Below are 19051 nucleotides of genomic sequence, written 5' to 3'. Positions count from 1 at the left end.
GTGCTCTGGTTTCCTCCTATAGTCCAAAATGGTGCAGGTTAGGTGGATTGGCAAGGCTAAATTACCCCTTAGCATCAAGATGTGTAGTTTTGGGGAATTAGTGGGACAACTGCACAGGGTACGGAGATAGGGTGAGGGGCTGGGTAAGATGCTCTATCAGAGAGTCAGCGCAGACTCAATGGGCCAAATGGCCTTCTGCAATGCAGGGATTCTATAATAAGAACACCAACACACTATTAGGGTATCAGATCAGAACCCTAAGGTATATTATGAAGCCAAACTAGACCCCAAGATATGATGTTTCACTCCAGGTGTGATTCTACTGACAAACTAGGCAGTTTTTATCAAAACAAATTTTATTTAACAACACAGTTTAACTATAACAAATTAATTTGCTTAGTTTTTAATAATTGAACAATACTTAAACAAGATACAATTCTCAAATGCTATCACCGTCAGTTCCAATCAACCAAAATTTCCCCTATAGACTTAAATTTTCCTTTAAAATTAGTTAGTAAAACACAGGCATACTTGCTTTTCTTAGGTTAATGGTCATGGAGCTTTCAGAACAGCTCTAGCGCAAAAGAGAGAGATAGAGACACTGCTTACTTCTGGCAACAACTGCTTATGGTTTTAAAATGAAACTGAAACTGGGCTTTCCTGCAAGCTTAGCTCCTCCCATTACTTACGTGACTCTGTCTTGGTTAATCAATCTAGATGTATCATAGAATCATAGAACCCTACAGCGCAGAAAGAGGCCCTTCAGCCCAGAGTCTGCACTGACCACAATCCCACCCAGGCCCCACCCCCATATCCCTACATATTTTACCCACTAATCCCTCTAACCTACGCATCCCAGGACACTAAGGGACAATTTTATCAATCTAACCTGCACATCTTTGGACTGTGGGAGGAAACCGGAGCACCCAGAGGAAACCCACCCATGTAGATATCTGATGCACAAACTCTCCAATGCGTGACCCAGAACAGACTATGGAACATTAATGACTCAATACCTGGCTTAACCACATGAATGCAAAATTACATTTGTTGCTCTACATTCTACATCAGCCACGAGAGAGATTCTTTCCTACATCACAAAGCATTCCAGAGAACCACACAGCAGGAAGTGCACAAAGTGAAGTGATGCAGACTTGTGCCCACAAGCTCCAAACGTTGATTACTGACCTCAGTTGTGCCACCAGGGATAAACTGACAAGTGGAAGTTGAGGACTTACCTACTGAATGAGCAAAGTCATTCTCAGGAGTGCAGCCTCCACTGGCTGATTTCAAAGTAGCCTGTAAGAGGCCTGGGAAATCTTACCCAATCACTTGATTCCTGATAACCACAGAGGCGGGGGAAGATGGAGGCAAGAAAATGAGGAAGAAAGAGCAAATTTTAGATGGCGTCCTACTCAAAACAAAAACAGGCACCAATTATTTCAGCTCTCAAACTCAGCCTTATCCTCAATAGAATCTCAGTTTGGTGCAAGTCATTAATTCATGTGCTTCCAAGTTCACATAGTGAGAACGTCCTTTGTTTTATTCACACCTCTTAAATGGAGCATTTTTTAAAAAGGCAAGGAGAAAAGTATGACAGCTTTTATTATGATTGACAAAGCAAACCATTAAATCATTGGCCCTTTACCAGTATTGTAGCTTTGAGCAGTCTCCAATAGGTCTATATATGCCACATCATACCCAGGTGACTGCAAATAGAACCACCAGTAACTTGGGGATATAGATTTCAAATAATTGTGTAAAGAACCAATTGAGAGATGAGAAGAATATTTTTTATTTATATATAACAACTTACAATCTGGAAGTCACTGCCTCAAAGGGTGGTGGAAAGAGAATCAATGGTAACTTTTAAACGGGAATTGGATGCAGTGCAATGGGGAAGAGTGGGGCAGTGGACTGGTCTTCTAATTGAAAGATATTTCCAAGAACTGCCATAAGCACAATGGGCTAAACGGTGTCGTTCTGTACTGCAAGATTCCACGAACAGTTTGAGAACTTCTTAGGCTCACTCTTAAACGAGTCACTCAAACGAGTGTTAACATATTTGCTTATTAGGAAAATATCAAGAAAGATAAGTGAATGAACTTGCATTGATAGGGTGCTTTTCATGGCCTCAATGTCTAAAGTACTTCACAGCTGAAGTACTTTGAAATGCTGTCACTGTTATAAATGTAGAAATGAAGCAGTCAATTTGTACAGAGCAAGACCTCACATTCAGCAATGTGAGAAGGAGCAAATGTTGGTTGAGAGATAAATATTGGCTAGGACATCCTGGTTTTTTGGTAATGTCATAGACCTTTTACATTCACTTGAGGCAGACTTAGGCCTCAATTTAGTATCTCATCCAAAAGATGTCTGAAAGAATGATTGACAAAAATCAATAAGCAGCTAAGCATCAGGGATTTCAAACAATCCCATTAAAAAAGGGACAGTACAGCAATAAGGATCATGAGCAGCTTTAGAAGTACTTTAAAATTTGCGCCCAAGGAAATTCATTCATGTAGCAGCAACAACCTCCAGATATCCTAAAGCACTTTTGAAGCTTGGTCATTAGCGCAATATGCAAATACATAATTGTTCTTTATCTTCTTGAATGTCTGAAAAATCTGCAAATTCCTGTAACCCCACATATTTACCGCTAATCCCCTGACACTATGGTCAATTTAGCACGGCCAATCAACCTGACCCGCACATTTTTGGATTGAAAGTTTATTCTGAAAGTTGCATTCTAATCAAATGCTATCATAGTTACTTCAAAGCAGTGCATTACCTCCTTCACAAACAAAAAACAAGAAAGTTGATACAAATACAGAAGAAGCTACTGCATTTGTGTTACTTTTTAAACCAAGTCTACAAATGCCTCGATTCACTTTTGAGCATTAATCCTCTCCACTCTAATAGGAGGCTGCGTTGCGAAATACCTAATCATTGCCCAATTCAAAAATCACAGATTAAACTGCACAATATCCACAACAGAAATAGGACAATAAGAATTTTGGAACAGGAATAGGAATATTCCTGCACAATAGGAATTTTGCGCTGGATAAAAGTTGAATCTGGCCATTCAAATGGAGTGGCTTCCAATTAAGAGAAGCAGACAGCACTTGTCGTTACAGCTTTGATGGCAAGAGCCAGACCATATGGCAGTAACCAAAAAGGAGGCAGAGAACAAATTTCTACAATTGCTATAACATTCACTAGTTCTCCTGTAATCCCATAGATTCAGATTCAGTTTCTAACCACTGCTAGGTCTGACCGTAACTTTGACCCTGCTCCAGGAATTATTGAGAACCCCTCGTAAATTCCAGATGGGTGCAACAGTATCAGGTTGCACATTGTAGTTGTTATCCACAGCTTTGCAGACTATCTCCAGATTCTTCTGGCCCTTTGGCATAGGCACAGTGAGCTGCCAGAGTTTCCATGCCCATGCCTGATCCTCATCCTGCTTCTCTCCAGTTAACTCAGCCACCTGCCAAGTCTTTCCACCATCCAGCGAGACATCAACTCGGATCACTTCTCGGCCACCTCCACTCCATGCGTAGCCTTTCACTGTGATCTCATCATCGTCTGCAGAGAGACAGTCATCATTGCAAGGTGTTGTGATGGCAGACTGGATGGGGAGCTCTTGGATTGCTGGAGCAGTACTGAAATCAACAGTGTCCCAGTCTACAGAAGGAGAAAACCCCTTATAGTCATTCACCTGCCAATGGCTCTTGCTTTCTTCTTTACTTACAATAATCTTGCTCAACCACTTGACATTACGTGCTCCGACCACTCCAGGCACAATGACACGTAGTGGAAAGCCATGATCCCTGGATAGCTCTTCACCATTCATTTCGTAGGCAAGTAGCACATCACCATCTTTGGCCAGGGCCTTGCGAATAGAAATAGAAGCCCCATAGGATGACCCAGAGACATCCTTATCAAGTCCCTCAAATTGGACATGCTTAGCATTCGTGTTCTCTGGGATCCCTGCATACTTGAGGACTTCAGAAAGCTTAGCTCCTCCCCATCTAGCATTACCAATTGCTGCCATCCCCCAATTCAGTCCCTTTACCTGACGCACAGCATTCATTTCAGAGCGCCGATTCCCTGCACACTGTAATGTGGCAGTTACTGTGTGCTTTGGGAACTTGGTCTTGAGGTCATTGAGGGTTAATTGGGTGGACCTCATTCCCTCTCCCATAATCTCCAAATGGAACTTTTTTGGATCAATGTCTGGGACGGGCAAGTGGTTTCTTTTGAAGAAAATTTCATTTGGAGTAAGATAATTATCAGACAGGATTTCTAATGGTGGTTCTGCATTAAATGGCTTTAAACTATTCACTTTCAAAGCAGGATGTCTCAGTGGCTCATTCCCATATGGGTCGCTCACATCTGAGATTGCCAGCTTCTGGTCTTCTGGGCTGAGTTCTCCAATTTTGTACTCTTCGAGCATCTTGAAAATATGTTCCTGATTATGGACTGCATACATTGCCCAGAATGGTTCAATGGCACCTCCAGCTGCAAGCATGATCTTATTTCCCCCAGGATGCAGGTCAACAAACTTCGTAATATCATACACACCAGATTTGTAGGTGACCCATACCCCGTCTGCCATCGTTTTATGCTTGGTCACATCCTGTCTGGTATAAATTGGATAAGCTGGTTTAACATCATTGCCTTGAGCTGATACAGATGGGCTGGTCAATTCTGGGACACTTTTAGGCTCTGCCTGCTGCACCTAGAAGACAAAATAAAAGACTGTAAGCTTTCATGGAGAAATAAAATCCATAACCATTTGATTATCAATATAACCTCAGAGGTGCTGCAATTGATCTCAGCATCTGGGTTTGAATGGGATGAAAGAAAAGTCAGCCAGAGCTCCCATTCCTGACTGGTTTCCAGATGCTGGACTACAGTTTGTGGATGTCAGGCAAGCGCAGAATCATCCTCAGCCATGATCAAGTTCTTACCAGGACTTGTCTTCAAGTGATAAAATAAATCAACCAATCAATAAATGGTCACTTGGGGTAAGGTACTATGATTGCCATACTCAAACATACCTCAGGATGCTACCACCTCCAGGAGAAAACTGGGTGGGACAAGAGTTAGGAACAGAAAAAGTCTGAAACAAGTCTCTTTACTAGGGAATACCATACACCATTTAAAAACAAAAATGACTAAGCATAAGTTAAATGAAACAAGAGTTACACAATTGTTAGCAACAAAGCTAAAGCTGTTTCTTCATACCTGCTGTCTGTATAAGCCATATCCTAGCACAGCACCTGTACCCGCCAGGACTCCCACAACCATGTGTCGCCATCGTGTGTTAGAGAATTGGTTATCCACATTTTTGGCATGGTTAGCAGCCGTATTCTTCCAACGTATAAAGCCAAATACTGAGCAGGCTTGTGGGAGCGCTGCAGAGATCTCGGTCTGTACTCTTAAAATAAAAAAGGAAGCAAAAAAAAAAAAATGAGAACACATCTTAATAAACTAAAATTCTTAGCACAATAGATTGGGAAGAGGGGAGATGATACACTGTGGTAATGTTACTTAACTGTGTCAAATGCAAACCTTATTTTTTTTAAAAATTGGCAGTTCTGCCCCTGATGACCACCGCTCCCACCCCACCAACCGCATCATCTTTGGGCCTTCTGCGCATGCACTGGCCAGGAAATGGCCGCATGTGTGTAGTGCCTTTTGGATTCTTTAGGCCAGGAACTGGTCTTGTGCATGTGTAAAGGAAAAAAGAACAGAAATAAAATGACATGAAACTGGAGGTCAGGTGACCTGAGCCAGAGCACTATTAGAAGAAAAGTGTCCCAGGGAGCAAAACGCAGAGAGGGGGACAAGGAGGAGCTCTCAAATCAAGGAGTGGTACAGAAGGGAGCCAAGTTGAAAAGGAGGAGAGAAATAGGCTGTGAATTAAAGACAGAGCTGCAGGGAGCAGACATGAAACAAAAGCAGACTTGAGAGAAGCCCTGAAAATCCGAGGAGGCAATCAAAGGTTAGTGACTCCTTACTGAATCAGATGAGTTTTTATGGCAATCAATAATGATTTCATGGTCATCATTAAGTTTTTTTTATTGAATTCAAATTCCACTAGCTGCCATTGTGGGATTCAAACTCAGGTCCCCTGGCTTTCTGGATTACTAGTCCAGTGACAACATTACTACTACGCCACCATCTTCCACTGTCCTTGTTGAAGCAGTCCAAGTGGGAGAGAATACAATCGCAAGTTCTTCAAATGTAGAGATTGGAAACTCTCAGTAAGAGTTTTCAGTGAGATTAGTTGGCTCAGTGTGATGAATATCTGAGTGGGCTGTTGAGGAATTCATGGAATTTGCTTGGGTAGCACGTGGTGTTTACTTTGGAGTCTGGTGTGTCTGACCACATACTCACCTTGAATTAGAACATAGGATAGATATTACAAACTCAAAGATAAAACAATTTGTATTTGTAAAGATATTGCTGGGGTAAAGAATAGTGTGATTTGAATCATTTTTGTGTGTTCGTATTGAGATATTTCCAACCTCTGTCTAGTGGAATATAGTTCATTTTTCTTGTTTAATAATGTGTTAACATTTCTTCAGCAGTTTCCTGTGAATTTGTTCAGCAACAGTCCTCCAGTTTCATTAAAAAAATAGTAGCTTCAAGCCAGGTTTCACTCTGGGATCCAACTTGTCCAGTGTAACATCAGCTAGGATCGTAACATAATAATCCAGAGGCCAAAATAATGCTGTTAGGACATTGGTTCAAATCCCAACATGGCAGATGATAGAATTTAAATTCAGTTAATGAAATCTGAGATTGAAAGCTAGTCTCAGTAACGGCAAGCATGAAACTATTATCGATGGCTGTAAAAACCTACCTGGCCCATTGTCATTTAGGGAAGAATACCCGCCAGCCTCACCTGGTCTGACCGACATGCGACTCCAGATCCACACGAAGCTGGTTGACTCTGAACCCTCCGAAATGGCCTAGCAAGTCACTCAGTTCATGGGCAATAAATGCCAGCCTTATCAGTGGTGCCCATGACCATGAAAGACTAAATTAACGCAGAGATATTGCATCAAAGATAAGGCCATTTCTGATCACTTCTTTGTGTCATTGACCACCCACAACTATTTCCACCTTCGGCATCCATCCATGGAAAAATGCTACCTCCAATTTACTTACAACTGCATTTTCAAAATCCCTGCTATCCCCCCTTTAGCCCTCCATTCACAATATTTCTGCAGCAACTTAGGCAACTTCACACACCTCCACATTTCATGTCCTCGTACCTAATATTACTATTACTGTTTCATTTTGGCCATTCGTCTATTCCCCCCAGCCCCCTTAGAGCCCACACCTTGATTCCCTTATGTCCAAGGGATGCAAACTTGACAACTGGTTTAGAAATCCACTACCAGATCTGTTGGGTCAGATAAAATGCTATTGGGTCCTTTGCTTGCCTGCAAAAGCTGCTCACTATTCCAGGACCTTAGTGAAATGCAATGTAATGGATTCTTTTTCCCCACTGCAACCAGTTTTCTTAAACTCCCTGTATCCTCCACCATCACCTCCAACAAGCATGAGGAGCTCATGGGCTTCTTTTACATTAAGATCCAATCAGCCACGTCCCTCCGCTAGCTCACATAATAAAACTTTCTCCAAGTTCCCCCTACCCTACACCTGAGCATGCATCTTTTCTCTCCTATTGCTCTTCATGCTCTGAGCTCACCCTGTGCCTTCTGATAATGTTGTGAGGGGCAGCATAAAGATGTGTAATGAGAAGTGGAATGAGAAGATAGACTGGGACTTTTTTCTCTGCAGCGTAGAAGGCTAAGAGGTGATCTTATAGAGGTCTATAAAATATTAAAGAACACAGATCAGCTGGGTATTCAATATCTTTTCCCAAAGGTAGGGGAGTCTAAAACTAGAAGGCATAGGTTCCAGGTGAGAGGGGAGAGATACAAAGGGTCCAGAGGGGCAATTTTTTCCACACAAAGGGTGATATTTGTCTGGAACAAGCTGCCAGAGATAGTCGTAGAGGCGGGTACATTTTTTTTATCTTTCAAAAAGCATTTAGATAGTTACATGAGTATGATGGGTATAGAGGGTTATGGGCCAAATGCAGGCAATTGGGACTAGCTTAGGGGTTTAAGAAAAGGCGGCATGAACAAGTTGGGCCAAAGAGCCCGTTTCCATGTTGTAAACCTCTATGACGCTAAGTGGTCAAGGGCAGATCCTTGAGGGATGCCAGACGGAGCAGTGAGGCCCACGTTCAGTTCCAACAATCCTATTCTCAACAAACTGCACCCACCTTCCTCTCCTGATCCCCATGTTAGCCCATAATATTCACAGTTCTCTCTTTCGGTGTTGGCCCTCTCCTTTAAATCTGCCATCATCGCCATTCTCCTCAAAAGCCAATCCTTGACCTTACCGTTCTTGTAAATTGCTGTCTCATCTCCAACCTCCCTTTTCCTCTGTAAGAGTCCTTGATTCTCCAAAATCCGTTACCATCCCTCCAATCAGGTTTCCACAGTACCAAAACAGCTCTGAGCAAAGTCACAACTGACACCCTTTAACATTGTGACAAAGGTAAACTTTCCCTCCTCCTCCTTTGACTTGTCTGCAACCTTTGACACTATTGACCACATTATCCTCCAATGACTCTTCACTGTTGTCCAGCTGGATAAAATAGCATTCACCTGCCAATTCTCATCTCTTGAATTACAGTCAGAAAATTACTTACAATGGCTTCTCTCCCTACTCCAGCACAGCTCCATCTGGTGTACTTCAAGGATCTACCACCCTTGGCCACTTCTCAGTACACATCTTTATGCTGCCCCTCAGCAACATTATCAGAATGCACAGCATTGGTTTTCACATGTATACTGATGACACCCAGTTTTCTCTAACCAACACCTCTCTCAATTCCTCCACTGTTGCTAAATTATCAGATTGTTTACCCACCATCTAGTATTGGATGGGTAGAAATGTCCTCCAATTGAATATTGGGTAGGCTGAAGCCAGTGTGTTTTGGTCCCTGTTCCAAACTCTGTTCCCTAGCTACCAATTCCATCCTTCGCCATGGCAACAGTCTGGGATTAAGCCTGTTTGCTCGCAACTGTGTCACATTTGATCCCAAGATGAGCTTCCAAACTCACATCGTGCCATGACTGAGACCACCTAAACATTACGCCTGTCTCAGCTCATCTATTGATGAAACCCTTGTCCATGCCTCCATTACCCCTTAATGGTTACTTAACTGTTCCAATGCACGCCTGGTTGGTCTCGCATGTTCTATTCCCCTGTAAACTTAAGGTCACCCAAACTCTACTGACCATGTCTCAACACACACTGTGAGAAACGCAGCTCACAGTCAAACAATTTAGTCAAGTCAAGTTCTGAGGGAGCAAGATATTTTATTTAGCGTTCTTGCAAGACCAGGTGTCCAAAAAAAAGGCACACCTTACATCGATTTGCAGCACATTTTTATAGTTTTTTTTTTACAAGCATTGTAATGGCTTTGCAATATGTTGTTCTCCCATAATTGGTGGTCCCTGTCCCATCTATGTGTTGTCATTCCCCTATTGGCTCAAGGTGCCCCAAGTTTCCATCCCCTCTACTCCCCATCTAACAATGTCTCCTGTTATCACAAGAGTGCATTAGTAAACTCATCCGTCTTACCTAACACTGTTACATGTCCAGTTCAGATCGGCGGTAATCAATCTTTTGCCAACTTAATCACTGCTGCCCCAACTATCTCAGTGACCTTTTTCCCCTTTTATGCTCAGTTGTAGAAACAACACATCTTGTATACCATTTGCTTTTACAACCTGGACCTCGTACATTCCTTCAGGATGTGGTGTATGCTTCACTGAACACCACACATCTGGTGTTATTCCTACACCACAGGCAGTTTCTTTGTTGTCCCTGACTATTGCTCTGTTAGCAGCAGCGAATTTTATGTCCTATGTTTGTGACTAAAATCACAGTTGTTTCCATAATGTGGGTTATCAATGTGCCTGACTATATCCAGTCTACCTAACTTTAGGCTATTTTTCTATGGTGTACAGATATATGTGTTAACAGCATCTTTGCCTGTTGCTCGCAACACCAAGTCCTGTTTTCCATTGACCCACACTGGCTTCTAGTCAAGTAACATCCTGCTTTCAAGATTCTCATCCTCATCTTCATCTTCAAACCATTTATGACCTTTGCCGTCTAATCTTCTCCAATCCCACAACTCATCTGTAACCTCAAAATTTCACCTGTTTGCATCCCCAATTCTAATTATGCCACCATTGTGACCATGCCTGGAGTTGCCTAGCCCGAAGCTTTGAAATACCCTCCTTGCACCTTTCTACCTTAAGATACTCCTTGAAACCTATCTTTTTGATGAAGTTTTTGGTCACCTCACCTAATCTCTCACCTGGATCGTTGTCATACTTCTGTTTAATAATGCTCCTGTGAAATGCTTTGGGGACATTTCATTGCATTAAAGGTGTTGTATAAATATAAGTTATTGCTGATTTCATGGCAGTTGGTGGAGTTTGAATTTATGTTTACTGAATGTAAATCCCAGTCCTCTAAAATACTGGTCCAGTAACAGACAATGTAGTACCATACTCCAGACATGTATACACAACACAGCATTAATACATTGTCTCAAAATTCAAAATTCTGTGTTTTATATTCGTTGATTTACTAATATGGTACAGAGTAATATGGTAAGCAGTTTTGTTTTCAGTAGCTGACATATTTTAGACGTTAGGGCAGCAGGGGTACTTCCAAGAACAGTAGTTTTCAAATTTTTGTCACAAAACAACAAATAATCTGCAAGTGCAAGGCCACTATAAAGTAAACATGGACTTCAGATAAAAAAGGTAAATGCTCATATCTGGAGGCAACAGAACCAAACAACTGCTACAAACAGCAGTCTTCAAAACAGTGATAATTTGGGATATCACTCTTGAAGGCTTTACTTCTTCTGTCCAGAAGGACCAGATTCTCATGTTCACCAGATATATGTAGCATGACAATGGTCCACTTATACACACCCAGAATGAGACAGAGAAAGAGATTCAAATTAAATTGAATGCAATAGAAAGTGGAGTGGACAGCGAATACCCCTTTTATAAAAACATGTAAACTAACTGATCTCTACGATGCACACAGATGTGAATACTAATTATTTTTATTCCACCAAATAGCTAAAACATAATTGTCAAAGTATAAGAACAAAAAACAAATAGTTTCTTTGAGCCACTACAACTTCATTCATCACTATTAACAAGGGCAACATGGTGACACAGTGGTTAGCACTGCTGCCTCTCAGCGCCAGGGATCCAGGTTCAATTCCTGGCTTAGGTGACTGTCTGTGTGGAGTTTGCATGTTCTCCCCATGCCTGCATGGGTTTCCTCCCACATTTTGAAAGATGTGCTAGTTAGGTGCATTGACCTGAACATACGCTGGACTGTGGTGACTAGGGGATTTTCACAGCAACTTCATTGCAGTGTTACTGTAGGCCTTACTTGTGACTAAATAAACCTTATTTGTACATCTGCAGGAATCAACTCAGCACACAGAAGGTTAATGGTTTTATCCAGCACAGATTAGCCATAAATTGGCTAAATATGTGGCTACCTGAATCAAATTACAAGGCTAAAATTATAGAGAAACTCCCTTCAAGGCAGCAAATAGACTTTGTTCTTAATGTTTCATGTAACTGTCTTTAAATGAAAAAAAAACACTTGTACGCTATTGTGAAAAAAGTTCATAAAAAGTTGCACTTCATACAGGAACATTCCCTGAATTAAACAGACCATGAACCAAAAATTGACAGAATCCTTTCCCAGCATATATAATGATTGACAAGACACAAGAAAATGCCTCATGCACGGACATTGCACTTTTCACAATCTTGAATCATAAAGTGCTTTATAGTCAAGGAAGTACTTTTGACACTGTTGTAACAATGTAGGAAAAAGAAATTAAATCAAAGCTTTACAAAAAAAAGATGATGTTTTACATACAAAAGGTGGAGCAATCATAAGAACAGAAACAGCAATGGACCCTTTAAACCTTTCAATACAACTCAGCCACTGAGCAAATGTACTGCAATATCTAACCATGCAGGCCAGGAACGCAAGAAATAGGAGTAGACCACATGGTCTGTCAAGCCTGTTCCAACATTCAATATCATGGCTGCTCTTGGGTTTTAACTCCATCTTCCTGCCTGCCCTACCCAAAAGACCAGCAATCTGTCTATCCCAGCCTTAAATGTATTCAACAATGGAGCATCCACAACCAAGGCAGAGGATTCAAAAAATTCACAACCTTTTGAAGTAATTTCTCATCTCAGCCCTAAGCGATTGGGCCCTTATCCTGAGACTATGCCTATGTTTTCAACTTCCCAGCTCAGTGTCTACCCTGTCCAGTCTCTTCAGAATCTTTTGTTACAATGAGATTGCCTCTCATTCCTCAAAACTGCAGAGTGTAGGCCAGCAATTTGCTCAACCAAAACAGTTACAAGGCAACCACATCTTTCATTCCCTCACCCTGCAGTATAAATATTTCCCACTTTCTATGCCTTTGAGCTTTGAAAATGGGTCATCTGGACTCGAAATGTCAGCTCTTTCCTCTCCTTACAGATGCTGTCAGACCTGCTGAGATTTTCCAGCATTTTCTCTTTTGGTTCAGATTCCAGCATCCACAGTAATTTGTTTTTATCCAGTGTCTGTCTCTCCCGCTCTCTCCAGAGGCATGCTGAAAGTCCAGGCCTGGGAAGCCTCAGTTTTAATCCAACATCCAAAGGACCAATTCACAGCAAGTGTCAAACAAAACTGCAAATTCCAACATCACACAAGTCTACTTGCTTTTTGTGCCAGGTCTAGAGGGATTGTATGTTTGTGGGTGTTGAGTTGGGACATCATAAACCCATTAAGGTTTATACTATATCACATTTGATTCTTGCAATTGGTAAAAGTTAAGCTAATTTATTATATTTTAGCTGTGTTCTTAAACAAACTTTATTTGATAAAAGCTTCCTAATGGGTTACTGGAATCATACCTGGAGTGAAAAATCTTATGCTCATCTGTGCCAAATTCAAAGGCAAAAACAGAGTCTGGGCTATCTTCATAAAACACCTTGGAGTTTTGGCCTGGATCATAACAACATCTACAAATAAAACAGGTCTAGTTTGCTATTTCTGATCGTATCTACTTGTGGTGTAACCTTTACATGACCCATGTAACTGCACACTAACGACCCTGTGCTCCTCTACTCCATTTAAGATCTGCCATTTCAAATGCATTTTGTTTCCTAGATTCCTTCCAAATATTATTTTACATTTACAAATCATGTTACTGTTTTCCAAGCCCAACTGTAATTTGGCATCATAAACTTCAACATTTCCTCAATTGCCAAATCTAGGCGATGTATACAATAAATAAAGATAGTATTAACTATCCAAAGGTGACACTGTCAGTGACTTTTTAAAATCCTCTCAATACACTTTAGAACATTCCAGTAATTAAACAGATACAAAAATTTGATTACCTACTCTTTCCTAAGTCTCATTCAAAGCATTTAAAATTTTATATTTACATTCTCCAAACCAACAATTGTAGGCAAGTCTATTTAACATTATTCTCTGTATTTTAAAAAGTCCGAGATCATATATTTCAAATAGACTGCAATTAATAAAGCAAGGCTGAAATAACTCTAAAATTCATGAGATGCATCCATTATAGCCTCAGGCTGATGGGATACTTCCAGACAACATCCAAAAGTATTTCCTTCTTGGCTAAATTGCACCAAAGACTTTCATTTCTATAGTGGCTTTCAGGATAACCCAAAGTGCTTTTCCACCCAACGAAGTACATTTGAAGTATAGTCAATGTTGCTTTGTAGGAAATACAACAGCCAATTTGTGCACAGCAAGCTCCCACCACCAACAATATGATAATCTGTTTCAATAACATCGACTGAGGGTTAATTTCACTCAGGACACCAGGAATAATCCCTGTGCTCTCCTTCAAAATAATGCCACAAGATCTTTTACGTCCACCTGAGGGGTTAGACAGGGTCTCAGTTTAACACCTTATTCAGAAAGCAGCATCTCTGACAACATAGCACTATATTAGAGTGTCAGCCTAAATTTATGTTCAAGTCTGTGGAGTTGAACATGAACCCACAACCTCTGACTCAGTAATGTCACCAAGTGAACCATAGCTGACACTAGTGTGTGGAAAAGGGCCTTGTTAACCAGAATCTTTTTAAAGCCACCAAATGAAAATAAGTTACTCTACTCAAATGGATGGAATGACCAATACCTGCTGCGTAGCTGCCAAATTCCCAGAGCAGACCTTGTACACCTAAGGAATGACATCACTGTACCTAGGTAGAAAGAAAAATGTGTTTCAGATGAGGTTTCATTCTGTATTTTCCACATCTTGCGATCTGTCTCCATTGTGACTACCCACCCCAACGAGATTCCTTGCTCATCCAATCATTCACCCAAGTAGAACATCAATTTTTACGTGTATGGCTCCTTATATAGAGATGTAAGCAAGTGGAATGGTAATGATTAGAAGGGTCATGTCCTACTATAAACAGAGGAGGGGGAGGAATTAATACAAGTCCAAAGTTAAAGTCTGAGGTCCTGAGGCAGGATAAGTTGATTTGTAAATATGATGGAATTAGTTTGGAGATGTTCAGGTTTAGAATAAGTTGTGGAGCGCAAGTGACTCCAGGAGCAGTTTGTGGGACAAAGTATCAGTGAGTGTGCTGTTCGCCCAGTAAAGCACAAGCTATTAGAGGTCTACCTCTTATAGACCCTAATAGCAGAGGATCTATTAGAGGTAAGAATGGCCATAGCATGAGCAATGCAAATTCAGTATACCAGCAAAGGGGCAGTATGACTGAAACCCAAGGATTGAGAGAAGTGAAGACTCAGGATTCAGGAGGCAATAAAGGGCAAATCCATGGGATCAGTATAGATGAGGGATTTGGTCCAAGGAGCTTAGAAGACTGGGAGCAGCAGTAGAGGCTTGAAGAGTGAGTCCACCTATTCCAGCAAAGGGTGAGAGAGGATTTCTGAAGCACAAATTGTGTCAGCAGCTACTGGAAGCAAGCAGAAAAAAAGTCATTCAGCAGCAGTGGAGCAGAATCAAGAGCAATGTGGGGTGAAAAGTTCCCAGGAGACAGACCAGGTAGTGAAATAAAGTTCAGCAGAGAATAGGTTTTGTAGAAAGTGGCAACCAAAGAGAGCATGAAGTTCACAGTACAAATTAAAAACGTGTGCACTGTAGGGACAGGGGAAAAGAGATAAAAACAGCAGGAGGTCATTCAGCCCCTCAAGTCAGTTCCACCATTCAGATAATGGCTGCTCTCTAGCTTAACTGTTTACTCACCTTGGTTCCATAACCTTTAATGCCCTGTCCACATAAAAATCCATCAATCCCAGTTTCAAAGTTTTCAGATAGTCAGCTTCAACATGTTTTTTTTTTGGGAGGGAAAAAGCAGCTCTAGATTTCCACTACCCGCATGCGAAGAAGTGCATCCTGGCATGAACTCAAAGATCTAGCTCCAATTTTTAAGGTTATTCTGTTCTCATCACCACAATAAATAGTTTTGCTCTATCAATTCTTTTATTCATTTCAAACATCTCAACAAGTTCCTCCCTTAATCTTTGACACTAAAAGGTCTTCATAATTTAAGTCTTTCGGTGTCTGTATCATTCTGGTGAATCTGCATCACCTCCAAGTCCAATATCCTGCCCAAAGTACAGTGCCCAGAACAGAACACTCCACTCTAAATAAGGTCTAACTTCATGTAATTACAACACATGAAACTCCTTTTGTATTCCATTTTCTTGAGATAAAAAACAACACTAAGGACACAGAATGGAAGCAAAATACTGCAAAAAGCAGAGATCTGGATAGGCTGAACGAGTGGGCGAGGACCTGGCAGATGGAGTATAATGTTAGCAAGTGTGAGGTTATCCACTTTAGCAGGAATAATAGTAGGAGGGATTATTATTTAAAAGGCGAAAAGCTGCAGCATGCTACGGTGCAGAGGGACCTGGGGGTCCTTGTGCATGAGTCACAAAAACCCAGTCTGCAGGTGATCAAGAAGGCCAATGGAATGTTGGCCTTTATAGTGAGGGGCATAGAATATAAAAGCAGGGAGGTCTTGCTGCAACTGTACAGGGTACTGGTGAGGCCGCAGCTGGAGTACTGTGTGCAGTTTTGGTCGCCGCACTTACGGAAGAATATATTGGCCTTGGAGGGAGTGCAGAGGAGGTTGGACTATGAAGAGAGACTAAATAGACTAGGTCTGTACTCGTTGGAGTTTAGAAGGATGAGGGGGATCTTATAGAGACATACAAGATATATTTAAGTCACGGGTAGACAGGTTTTTGATAGACAGGGGAATTAAGGGTTATGGGGAGAGAGTGGGAAAGTGGAACTGATCCACTTCAGATCAGCCATGATCTTACAGAACGGCAGGGCAGGCTCGAAGGGCTAGATGGCCTACTCCTGCTCCTATTTCTTATGTTCATATGTTCCCGTGGATGCTGGAAATCTGGAACAACAGAAAATGCTGGAAAAACTCAACAGGTCTGACAGCATCTATGACGAGAGAAACACAAGAATTAACATTTCAAATCCAATATCTGCTTCACTCTCCACAGAAGCTGCTAAACCAGCTGAGTTTTTCCAGCATTTTCTGTTTTTGTACTAAGGACAGAGAGGTTATTTCCCTTGGTTAGAGAATCTGGAACACTCAGGATAACAGACTGATCATTTAGGACTGAAATGAGGATTTTTTTTAAACTCAAAGGATTTGAATAGATTCAAATACCAGAGGGTTACAGATGCTCCATCACTGAATCTGTTTAAGGAGATCAATTTTTGGTCTCTTGGGGAATCGTGTAAAACGGGAAGTGACAAGGAAATGAGACAGAAAGCCAGTCATGAATGTATTGAATGGTGGAGCAGGATTGAGGGGCTACAACCTACTATTTACTTTTCAAAATACTTGGATTGGGCCCAAGCCATTTTGGGATGTCCAGAGGCAACAAAAAGGACAACATAACGACACACCTATGGAGTTATTTTATACTTGTCTCCAATTGAACCATTTCGGGAGAAGGTGAGAAGTGGATAAAGGAATGGGGAAACCACCCCTACTAATCAAGATTTAAAAAAAGCACATTTTTCCAAAAATAAACTGGTGTTCATTTTTTGAACCAGATAGTGTCAAACATGGAAAACACTTAATGACAGGTGCAGCAAATACTTAATTCTCTCGAAGTGAGCAGAGTTCCTGGCTATTTTCCGACATCAACCGAAGAATTATTTAAACCGTCAGCCTCACATTCTCACATTTCAGAAACCACTTTAAAAGGTTTGATAAATTCAAAAGAGGTTGTTTAAGGGGGGGGGGGACGAAACTGGAGACTTTTTAAAAAATCTACTGGTTTAAGTTTCTCGTCAAACCTAGACCGAGATTGAAGGATAAGAGCGCCAAAAATAAGTTTCAAAGGCAATGCATTTTAAAACGTTCACGTTTGAGACGAACAGCAAGCAACCTCTCCTCAGAAAACGGCCAAAACAAATTAAAAACAGTACCCCCGAAATTTCAAATTTGCGTCTGGCTCGATAAAATCTTTATTCCGCAGCTGAACCAGACAGCATCGTCATTATTAAAAACGTTCGCATGTCATTCGCATTGAATTGAACAATACAGTCACCAAGTTGTTGTTACCGGTTCTAAATCTCCTCACAAAAATCCCCCTCAGCTCCATGCGACGTGTCGTCGCTCGGCTCAATGGCTGTGCGCATGTGTGGCAGTAGGCCATTCCCGTGACGTTTATAACTTTATGGTTTGGAGGCGAGCGGGGGGGTCTTTCAGGTGGAGATTTGGAACTCAATAGCAGCAGCTACCAAGGCAACGGAGCTGCATGAGCTTTAGGCTCATTTCCATGGACCGTTTCTATGCTGATGTGCTCCACTTGGTCATTTTAATTCTCAACAGTGGTTAGTACTGCTGCCTCAGCTGCAGGGATTCAATTTCGGCTTTGGATAACTGTATGGAGTTTGCACGTTCTCCGCACGTCTGTGTGGATTTCCTTCGGGTGCTCTGGTTTCTTCCCACACTCCAAAGATGTGTAGGTTAGGTGGATTGACCATGCTAAATTGCCCCTTAGTGTCCAAAGATGTATAGGTTAGATGGATTAGCTAAGCTAAATTGTCCCTTAGTGTCAGAAGGACCAGCAGGGTAAATACAGGGTGTTACAGGGATAGGACCTGGTTGGGAGTGTTGGTGCAGGCTTAGAACATAGAACATTACAGCGCAGTATAGGCCCTTCAGCCCTCGATGTTGTGCCGACCAGCGGAACCAATCTAATGACCCTCTAACCTAAACTAGTCCAATGTTATACATATGCCTATCCACTGACCATTTGAACGCCCTTAAAGTTGGCGAGTCGACAAATGCTGCAGGCAGGGCATTCCACACCCTTACTACCCTCTGAGTAAAGAACCTACCTCTGACATCTGTCCTATAACTACCACCCTTTAATTTAAAGCTATGTCCCCTTGTGTTAGCCATCACCATTCGAGGAAAAAGGCTCTCACTGTCCACCCTATCCAATCCTTTGATCACCTTGTATGCTTCAATTAGGTCACCTCGTAACCTGCTCTCTAATGAAAATAACCTCAAGTCCCTCAGCCTTTCCTCATAAGACCTTCCCACCATACCAGGCAACATCCTGGTAAACCTCCTCTGCACCCTTTTCAACGCCTCCACATCTTTCTTATAATGTACGCAATACTCCAAGTGCAGCCGCACCAGAGTTTTGTACAGTTGCATCATGACCTCATGGCTCCGAAATTCAATCCCTCTACCAATAAAAGCTAACACACCGTACGCCTTCTTAACAACCTTATCAACCTGGGTGCCAACTTTCAGGGAGCTATGCACATGTACCCTGAGATCTCTCTGCTCATCAACACTACTAAGAGTCCTTCCATTAGCCCTAT

The 19051-nt window shown here is 41.6% G+C and overlaps 1 protein-coding gene across 2 annotated transcripts; it reads right to left on the bottom strand.

The window, feature by feature from the left end:
• Nucleotides 1–1779: 1779 nt before the first annotated feature.
• On the bottom strand, nt 1780–17846 carry suox (sulfite oxidase). Of its 2 annotated transcripts, none has more exons than XM_080218031.1 (4): nt 17775–17846; nt 14336–14399; nt 5254–5446; nt 1780–4744 (listed from the first exon to the last, which is right to left on the bottom strand). In XM_080218031.1, the coding sequence occupies exons 1-4, from the start codon at nt 17812–17814 to the stop codon at nt 3257–3259; spliced, it is 1785 nt and encodes a 594-aa protein (XP_080074157.1). In that variant the 5' UTR covers nt 17815–17846; the 3' UTR covers nt 1780–3256. The 2 variants fall into 2 exon arrangements, with proteins under 2 accessions (XP_080074157.1, XP_080074158.1); XM_080218032.1 differs by lacking the exon at nt 17775–17846 and adding an exon at nt 17639–17740.
• Nucleotides 17847–19051: the final 1205 nt, after the last annotated feature.

This window comes from Carcharhinus amblyrhynchos, chromosome X, assembly GCF_965287045.1.
Source record: "Carcharhinus amblyrhynchos chromosome X, sCarAmb.v2.hapA, whole genome shotgun sequence".
Classification (NCBI taxonomy): domain Eukaryota; kingdom Metazoa; phylum Chordata; class Chondrichthyes; order Carcharhiniformes; family Carcharhinidae; genus Carcharhinus; species Carcharhinus amblyrhynchos.
The sequence above is the reverse complement of the archived record's forward strand: the minus strand, read 5'-3'. Positions and strand labels throughout refer to the sequence as shown.